This window comes from Physeter macrocephalus, chromosome 21, assembly GCF_002837175.3.
Source record: "Physeter macrocephalus isolate SW-GA chromosome 21, ASM283717v5, whole genome shotgun sequence".
NCBI lineage: Eukaryota > Metazoa > Chordata > Mammalia > Artiodactyla > Physeteridae > Physeter > Physeter macrocephalus.
In genome coordinates, this window is record NC_041234.1 from 39,849,740 (window position 1) to 39,860,636 (window position 10,897).

At 36.6% G+C, this 10,897-nt stretch overlaps 1 protein-coding gene across 1 annotated transcript; it reads right to left on the minus strand.

Annotated features, from left to right (window-relative positions):
• Nucleotides 1-8,161: 8,161 nt before the first annotated feature.
• On the minus strand, nt 8,162-9,633 carry SPIN4 (spindlin family member 4). Its single transcript, XM_007114523.3, has one exon. It carries the CDS (start codon nt 9,507-9,509, stop codon nt 8,760-8,762), a length of 750 nt encoding a protein of 249 aa, XP_007114585.1. The 5' UTR covers nt 9,510-9,633; the 3' UTR covers nt 8,162-8,759.
• Nucleotides 9,634-10,897: the final 1,264 nt, after the last annotated feature.

Sequence of the window (10,897 nt, forward strand, 5' to 3'; positions counted from 1 at the left end):
TTCCAACAAACAAAAGCCCAGGACCAGGTGGCTTCACAGGCGAATTCTATCAAACATTGAGAGAAGAGCTAACACCTATCCTTCTCAAACTCTTCCAAAATATAGCAGAGGGAGGAATACTCCCAAACTCATTCTACGAGACCACCATCACTCTGATATGAAAGCCAGACAAAGATGTCACAAAGAAAGAAAACTACAGGCCAATATGACTGATGAACATAGATGCAAATATTCTCAACAGAATACTAGCAAACAGAATCCAAAAGCACATTAAAAGGAACATGCACCATGATCAAGGGGGTATATCCCAGTAATGCAAGGATTCTTCAGTATATGCAAATCAATGTATGTGATAAACCATATTAAAAAATTGAAGGAGAAAAAAACTTTTGCTCTTCTCAATCCATGCAGAAAAAGCTTTTGACAAAATTCAATACCCATTTATGAAAAAAACTCTCCAGAAATCAGGCATAGAGGGAACTTATCTCAACATAATAAAGGACATATATGACAAACACAGAGTCAACATCGTTCTCAATGGTGAAAAAGTGAAATCACTTCCACTAAGGTCAGGAACAAGACAAGGTGGTCCACTCTGACGACTATTATTCAACATAGTTTTTGAAGTTTTAGCCACAGCAATCAGAGAATAAAAAGAAATAAAAGAAATCCAAATCGGAAAAGAAGAAATAAAGCTCTCACTGTTTGCAGATGACATGATCTTATACATAGAAAATCCTTAAGTTGTTACCAGAAAACTGCTAGAACTAATCAATGAATTTGGTAAAGTGGCAGGATACAAAATCAATGCACAGAAATCTCTTGCATTCCTATACACTAATGATGAAAAATCTGAAAGAGAAATTAAGGAAAGACTCCCACTTACCATTGCAACGAAAAGAATAAAATATCTAGGAATAAACCTACTTAAGGAGACAAAAGACCTGTATGCAGAAACGTATAAGACACTGATGAAAGAAATTAAAGACGATAAAAACAGATGGAGAGGTATACCTTGTTCTTGGAATGGAAGAATCAACACTGTGAAAATAATTATATTAACCAAAGCAATCTACAGATTCAATGTAATCCCTATCAAATTACCAATGGCATTTTTTACAGAACTAGAACAAAAAATTTCACAATTTGTATGGAAACACAAAAGACCCCGAATAGCCAAAGCAATCTTGAGAATGAAAAATGGAGCTGGAAGAATCAGGCTCCCAGCCTTCAGACTATACTACAAAGCTATAGTAATCAAGACTAGCACAAAAACAGAAATATAGATCAATGGAACAGGATAGAAAGCCCAGAGATAAACCCACGCACATATGGTCACCTTATTTTTGATAAAAGATGCAAGAATATACCATCATTCAAAATGAAAATAAATAAGGAAACACAAGCTTTAAATGATACATTAAAAAAGATGGACTGAATTGATATTTATAGGATATCCCATTAAAAACAACAAAATACACTTTCTTCTCAAGTGCTCATGGAACATTCTCCAAGGTAGATCAGCTCTTTGGTCACAAAACAATCCTTGGTAAATTTACGAAATTTGAAATTGTATCAAGTATCTTTTCCCACAACAATGCTTTGAGGTCACATAACAATTACAGGAAAACGTCGGTAAAAAATACAAACAGATGGAGGCTAACAATACACTAATTAATAACCAAGAGATCACTGGAGAAATTAATGAGGAAAACACAAAATACTGAGAAACAAATGAAAATAAAAACACGGTAACCCAAAACCTATGGGATGCAGCAAAAACAGTTCTAAGAGGGAAGTTTATGGTAATACACTCCTACCACAAGAAACAAGAAACGTCTCAAATAAACAACCTAAACTTACACTTGTACCAATTGGAGAAACAAGAACAAAAAAACCCCAAGGTTAGCAGAAGGAAAGTAATCATAAAGATCAGATCAGAAATAAATGAAGGAAATAATAGTAATATCAATAAAACTAAAAGCTGGTACTTAGAGAAGATAAAAAATTCCTAACCATTAGCCAGACTCATCAAGAAGAAAAGAGAGAAGACTCAAATTAATAGAATTAGAAATGAAAAAGGGGAAGTAACAACTGACACTTCAGAAATACAAAGGATCATGAGAGATTACTACAAGCAACAATATGGCAATAGAATGGACAACCTGGAAGAAATCGACAAATTCTTAGAAAAGCACAACCTTCTGAGACTGAATCAGGAAGAAATAGAAAATACAAACAGACCAATCACAAGCACTGAAATTGAGACTGTGATTAGAAATATTCCAACAAACAAAAGCCCAGGACCAGGTGGCTTCACAGGCGAATTCTATCAAACATTGAGAGAAGAGCTAACACCTATCCTTCTCAAACTCTTCCAAAATATAGCAGAGGGAGGAATACTCCCAAACTCATTCTACGAGACCACCATCACTCTGATATGAAAGCCAGACAAAGATGTCACAAAGAAAGAAAACTACAGGCCAATATGACTGATGAACATAGATGCAAATATTCTCAACAGAATACTAGCAAACAGAATCCAAAAGCACATTAAAAGGAACATGCACCATGATCAAGGGGGTATATCCCAGTAATGCAAGGATTCTTCAGTATATGCAAATCAATGTATGTGATAAACCATATTAAAAAATTGAAGGAGAAAAAAACTTTTGCTCTTCTCAATCCATGCAGAAAAAGCTTTTGACAAAATTCAATACCCATTTATGAAAAAAACTCTCCAGAAATCAGGCATAGAGGGAACTTATCTCAACATAATAAAGGACATATATGACAAACACAGAGTCAACATCGTTCTCAATGGTGAAAAAGTGAAATCACTTCCACTAAGGTCAGGAACAAGACAAGGTGGTCCACTCTGACGACTATTATTCAACATAGTTTTTGAAGTTTTAGCCACAGCAATCAGAGAATAAAAAGAAATAAAAGAAATCCAAATCGGAAAAGAAGAAATAAAGCTCTCACTGTTTGCAGATGACATGATCCTATACATAGAAAATCCTTAAGTTGTTACCAGAAAACTGCTAGAACTAATCAATGAATTTGGTAAAGTGGCAGGATACAAAATCAATGCACAGAAATCTCTTGCATTCCTATACACTAATGATGAAAAATCTGAAAGAGAAATTAAGGAAAGACTCCCACTTACCATTGCAACGAAAAGAATAAAATATCTAGGAATAAACCTACTTAAGGAGACAAAAGACCTGTATGCAGAAACGTATAAGACACTGATGAAAGAAATTAAAGACGATAAAAACAGATGGAGAGGTATACCTTGTTCTTGGAATGGAAGAATCAACACTGTGAAAATAATTATATTAACCAAAGCAATCTACAGATTCAATGTAATCCCTATCAAATTACCAATGGCATTTTTTACAGAACTAGAGCAAAAAAATTCACAATTTGTATGGAAACACAAAAGACCCTGAGTAGCCAAAGCAATCTTGAGAATGAAAAATGGAGCTGGAAGAATCAGGCTCCCAGCCTTCAGACTATACTACAAAGCTATAGTAATCAAGACTAGCACAAAAACAGAAATATAGATCAATGGAACAGGATAGAAAGCCCAGAGATAAACCCACGCACATATGGTCACCTTATTTTTGATAAAAGATGCAAGAATATACCATGGAGAAAAGACAGCCTTTTTGATAAGTGGTGCTGGGAAAACTGGACAGCTACATGTAAAAGAATGAACTTAGAACACTGACTAACACCATACACAAAAGTAAACTCAAGATGGATTAAAGACCTAAATCTAAGGTGAGACAGTATAAAACTCTTAGAGGATAAGATAGGCAGAGCACTCTATGACATAAATCACAGGAAGAACCTTTTTGACCCATCCCGTAGAAAAATGGAAATAAAAAGTAAAATAAAGAAATGGGACCTAATGAAACTTAAAAGATTTTGCACAACAAAAGAAACCAGAAATAAGATTAAAAGACAGCCCTCAGAATGGGAGAAAATAGTTACTATTGAAGCAACTGACAAAGGATTAATCTCTAAAATTTACAAGCAGCTCATGCAGCTCCATATGAAAAAACATACAACCCAATCCAAAAATGGGCAGAAGACCTAAATAGACATTTCTCCAAAGAAGATATACAGATTGCCAACAAACACATGAAAGAATGCTCAACATCACTAATCATTAGAGAAATACAAATCAAAACTATAATGATGTTTTACCTCACACCAGTCAGAATGGTCATCATCAAAAAATGTAGAAACAATAAATGCTGGAGAGGGTGTGGAGAAAAGGGAACCCTCTTGCACTGTTGGTGGGAATGTAAATTGATACAACCACTATGGAGAACAGTATGGAGGTTCCTTAAAATACTAAAATATAACTACCATACGACACAGCAATCCCACTACTGGGCATATACCCCGAGAAAACCACAATTCCAAAAGAGTCATGTACCACAATGTTCATTGCAGCTCTATTTACGATAGTCAGGACATGGAACAACCTAAGTGCCCATCGACAGGTGAATGAATAAATAAAATGTGGCACATATATACAATGGAATATTTCCAGACATAAAAAGAAATGAAATTGAATTTTTTGTAGTGACGTGGATGGACCTAGAGTCCGTCATACAGAGTGAAGAAAGTCAGAAAGAGAAAAACAAACACTGTATGGTAACACATATACATGGAGTCTAAAAAAAAAGTTTCTGAAGAATCTAGGGACAGGACCAGAATAAAGACGCAGACGTAGAGAATGGACTTAAGGACATCGGGAGGGGGAAGGGTAAGCTGTGACGAAGTGAGAGAATGGCTTGGATATATATACACTACCAAATGTAAAATAGATAGCTAGTGGGAAGCAGCTGCATAGCACAGGGAAATAAGCTTGGTGCTTTGTGATCACCTAGAGGGGTGTTATATGGAGGATGGGAGTGAGATGTAAGAGGGTGGCGATACGGGGATATATGTATACATATAGCTGATTCACTTTGTTATACAGCAGCAACTAACCCAATATTGTAAAGCAATTATACTCCAGTAAAGATGTTAAAAAAAAAAGTGCCAGGATTGGTGCTAGCCCTAATCCGAGTGTCAGAATGTGGGATAACTCCAAAATTATGGGAAAACATAAGGTCTATTTCTAGTCTTGAGGTTAGAGGTTGGTGGTAGATATCTGTCTCACTACAGCCAGGATAAAATCTTCCTGAGAGCTGAAATTTTGACTTTTTCATTCAGTTACCAATACTGTGGCTAGGGTGAAGCCTCCCTGAGTGTTAGGAGTGGTAAAAGTACCTAGAACAGCAACTTGCATTCTAAAGTCAGTGTTATTGGCTTTTTTTGTTGTTGCAATCCATATCCCAATTCAAAAAAAAAGAAGATTCCCTACAATAAAAACTAAAAGAAATTTCACGATATAAAGTTTATATAAAATATAAAAATTTCATGTTGAAATTTTTTAAAACCAAAAAATCAATACTATTATCAACTATGTTTATATTTTCAGTAAATATATAAAGCATAGACAAGATTCACATTAAATTCATGATAGTGTGTGCCTCTGCAGTGGACAGAGATGTTATATTTTGCAAATATGCCAAAATGTTGGCATTTGTTAATTTTGGGTGAAGGTAAACGGACGTTTTTTATATCTTTCATGCTTTCCATATTATGTTTTAATTTTTCAAAATAAATAAAATTCAAAGAGAACTTAGAACTGTTATAGATGATGATTTTATTACAATGTTTTCAGAATTGAACATACCTAAGACATACGCACGTGCAACACGCAAGGACATAAAGCATCTGAATACTACAATCAAGAAGCTTGGTAATAGAGAAAACTTTAAATTTTGTATTTCACAGAGAATATACATTCATTTTTAATAGAAAGCTTGAATAAACCAATTACCATTGAAGAGATAAGAAAGCTGATTAAAGATCTACCATCAAAATTGTCACCAGGATTAGACTGTTTTTACAGCTCACTGCTAGCTAATTTTTAAAGAACAAATAATTCTAATGCTATTTAAATTGTTCCAGAACACAGAAAAATGATTGAAAACTCACAATTTCATTTTTTAAAGCTAGCATAATTTTAACAACAAAACTTGAAAAATACAATTTCACTTTGGAATGTAAATGCAATAATACTAAATAAAATATTGGTAAATAATACCCAGCAATGTATCAAATGATTATTACACCATGACCAAGTAAGATTTATTCCAGAAACACAAGTTTCAAAATATCAAATATCTACCACTCTAATTCACCATGTCAACAAACTAAAGGAAAAAAAAAGTTATATTATTTTGTTAATAGACGCTGAAAAGACATTTGATAAAATTCAGGAGCCACTTTTAGTAATAATGCTATGTAAAACAGGAATAGAAGAAATACTCTAAACATGTTAATGGTTAATGACTATTTACCAATAACCAACAGCAAATGTCATATTAATAGGGAACACTAAAGACAATTCCACGAAAATTAAGAACCAGACAGGCATGTCTGTCATAATCATTATTCAACTTGTTTTGGAGAATCCAGATCATGTAATAACAATATTAACATTATAAGAAATAAAATGATCTCTATTTGCAGGTGAGATGACTATATATCTACAAAGTCCAAAACATTCTATTTTAAAAACCCAGTGTAATTCAGAGTATTTAGTAAGCTGAAAATAGAAGGAATAAAAAATCTCTAGTTTGTCTATATTGCCAAAAATATAAATGAGGAGGAAAAAAATACCCAATTCAAAAGGTCAAAATGTGACAAAAACTGTAAAAATATTGAGAGATAAATTTAACCAGATGTGATGGACCTATATAACATTACAAAAACAAAAACAAAAGATTTTAATGATGTACCACAATTCTCGAGTATTAAAGATTAATATTATTATTAAAATAACCCTCTAAACAGAAATGCAGAAATGTAATACAATTCTAAGGCATCACTATTTTTTTTTTTTTGTGGTACACGGGCCTCTCACTGTTGTGGCCTCTCCCGTTGTGGAGCACAGGCTCCAGATGCACAGGCTCAGCGGCCATGGCTCACGGGCCCAGCCGCTCGCGCCACCAGGGAATCCCGGCATCACAATTTTCTTAAACGTGGAAAGGATGCTTCCAATTTTTACATGAAAGAATGAAAGACAAATTACATAATAGAAGAAAAGACAAAAAAAATAAAACCAAAAAACTAATAAGAGGGGACTTGCTTTACTAGAGTCCAAAGTTTATGGTCAAGCCAGTACAATTAAAACAATGTGATACTGGCTCAGGAACTTGAAAATGGGTGATTTATTTATTTAATAAATGTGATAGCATAATCAGGTATCCAATATGAACAAAATGTATATTTGGACCTCTACCTCCATATACAAAAATAAATTCCTGATGGATCAGTTAAAGCTTAAAATTAATAAAAATTCTTAGAAAAAAATGTAGGTAAATATTTGTATGACTAGCAGTGGGGGCATTCAGCTGAAAAAAACAAGAAACCAAAAAGCTAAAAAGAAGAGAGGAATCTAATTTTTTTTAACTGTAAAGTAAAAAAAGAAGATATCAATAAAGTCAAGATTAATGATAGAATGGAGAAAATCATAACACATATGGGCTACAACTGATTAATACACACCACATAGTAAATATAGTTAGAATTCCTACAGATGTATAAGGAAAAGATCAAAGATTCAATCGATAAATGAGCAAAGGATAAGCACTGGCAAATCACAAAAAAGTCCAAATGGTAAAAAACAAAAAAACTCACTGATTTTGTCAATTAAACAAACAATACTATGTAATTTTTCACTGTTCAGATTTGCAAACATTAAAGAGTGCTGGAGAGGATGCTGATAAATGAGCACTTTCATTTTAGATGGTAATTTTGTAATATCTCTTAAAATTAAATAAACACCTACCTAGCAGTCCCATTTCTGGGAAACTACCCTATAGAAATAAAAGCACCAGTATGTATTGTAGCAGTGCTATGGTGGGAAAAAAAGAGAAAACTTAAAGGCCATTCTATCAATAATAGAATGGTACATAAATGGTACCATTTTGGTACATAAACATGTACTGTGTATGCAGCTGTTAGGAGAAGGGAGGAAGACAAGGAGAAATAGAGGGAGAGGGGAAATGGGTGATTTATTTAATAAATGTGATGATACAATCAGGTATCCAATGTGAATAAAATGTATAGTTGGACATCTATCTTATACCATATGGAGAGGGAGGCATGGGGAGAGAGAGATATCTGTAGCTACTGATCAGAAGGATATGTCAAGGGAGAAAAGCAATTACAGAGAAATAATGGGGCTTGCTGTTTCTGTAGAAAGGACTACAACAAACTTTCTTTAAGAGGATGGGGAAAACATGGAAGGATATACATTATGTTCTTAACACTTGTTATCTGGGGAGAAAAAAATTGGTAAGGCAAAGAAAGAAATGGTGGGGAGGAGGATATAGTGTGTGTACACAATTTATTTTTCTTTATCTAGTTTTCCATTGTTCCAAATTTTACAAACACTTTTCTATTAGCACCCGATTTAAAATTTTGATTACAGAACAAGGCAATATCAAAAGTACCAAAGTATACTTCGGGCAAAACTGTGGAACTAGTCAATGTAAGATTTGGAGGCACCGTAAGTAATAATAAATTCTTTAATCTCTGACTTCAAAACTGTTCTCAAAAGTTCACACGACATATTTTACATTTAATAGTTCCACAACTTTTGCAGTAGCACAATGAATTTAGGGGGTTTTCACCAAACCATAGACATAAATGTGAATATCATCATCAAACTTAATGAAGTAGACAGATGGCTTGGCCACCACTTGATGGATGAAAATGCCGGTTCTCTTGGACCCATCATCTTTGGCGTGCTCCACCTGCTTGCCCACAAGGCTGTCGACAACTTCTCCAGGCTCCCGTTCTGCTGCAGGGAAATAGTAGTTGGAATCTGGAATGATGCGCAGGTCACCATCTTTGTAGTCATCCAGCAGCGTGTACATATAAAGGACTGGATCTTTCTCGTACGTGATGTAAAACCAAGTGTCCATCACGGGGGCTCGCGCCAGGACCATGCCCTTCCATTCATCTTTCGTACCGTGCTCACCCTCAAACACATGACCCACTGCCTTTCCAATCAGGGAATCTGCCAGGCGCGAATCAATGCGAGGAGTTGGCACTCTCTCAGGAAGGATCTCTAGTGCTAAAACTCTCTTATCTCGGTGCAGTTCTAGTCCATACACACTATCTTTGCCATCATATTTGATGATATAGAGAGTGGGCTTCACGGAAACCTGCTCAAGCACGGTGCCCTTCCACTGCTCCACAGGCTCGTTGCCTTCCTTCCAGCCGTGTTGAATGCGGCAGCCCACAATGTTCCTACGGGTGAGGAAAGTGGGCTTGCGCCGCTGTTTCCTGTGGGTGTGCCTTTTCTTCATCAGGTATGCGGACACACCATCTACGCCCATCGGAGGCACTGTTGGGGGCGACATGGCTCGGGGTTTAAGGAGGCTCAGCAACGCTACCACTTACTAGATTAAGCTGACAAAATGTCAGCACTATCCAGTATGAGATCTTTTTTCGTGATCTCCGAAAACAGAAAGATCCTGTCCTGTCCGTTCTCCTTCTCCCTTCCCCAAAGGCAAGGCTCTCACCAAGGCTCGGCAGAAACGCTCTAACTCTGACAGTGGGCACTAGGACAGCGGGGGCCTCTTGACAGTATTCTTCTCTCCCGCCCGGCAGAGGTATCTGCAGCAGTGGCAGTTGCCGCAGGAGATGGCGGGCTTGCGTGTGCTGCCTGCGCCTTGCGCCCGCCCCGACTCCCAACCCTAAGTGTCCCGAATTGACCACTTAGCTGTTATCGATGGTGCTGCGACTGCGGAACGGCGACGGAGAAGGAGAGGACGGGAAAGGGATAAGAGAGATGGCTGCAGCGCCAAAGTCGCGGGCGGCGGCGGGTCTCTGAGAAGTCCGCGCGGCCTCGGCTTAGCAATGTTGCTCTGCTCGGCCTAGCTCTGGCGCCAGGGTTTTTGCCGCTTCGGGAACCCGACCCCTCAGAGCCCGCCTGAGCCTCGGCCCCGCCCCCGCCATTCCGCCTTCCGCTCAGCCAGCAGCAGCTGGGCGGGTTACTGTGCACACTGCGTTCTGTCCACACAGTCACAGGCGCTCACTCCTTCATTTCCTCACGCGCCCCCCGACCGCTTATCTCAAACCCAAGCCAGACTGGCCGGCTCCCTTACTCCTCTCTGGCCGTCTGTAGCCCGTCAGCCTCCTCAACAGCTTCTCCATCTGCTTTCTATCTTCCAGGAATTCCTCACAAAGCCTTTTTTTGTTGTTTTAATATTCAACACATACATACACAGAGTTTGTACATACAAAACAATTTTTTTTCAGTTTAAGGATTATAAGACCGGATAAGTAAATGCCATGTACAGTCCACCATCTTGATCCGAACTTTCCTTTTTATTTTCTATCTGGTCACTCACGGTAATGCTTTTTTAATACGTATATATTTCTGAATGTAAAGTAAATGTACTGATACTGTGGAGATTTTCTGAAATTCAGTGAACTAATAACCGAAACTAGCCTTAATCTTAACAACTAGATATACAGCAAAATGTTAACAGTTCTGATATCTCAATAAATCTATGCTTGTATTTTACAAAATTGGTAGCAGGTTTCACATCTTTATAACTTCTTTTTAAATTCATATCATTAGTATCTTCCAAAGTTATTACTCTGAAAACATGGTTTTTAATGGTTCCATAATGTTCCTTTGTATAGATCTTCCGTTATTTATCCTAAAAGATCTATGACGATAAATAAAATTAGTTTACTCTCATATATGGATTTATTGAGCTAGTATAGAACATTTTTTCAA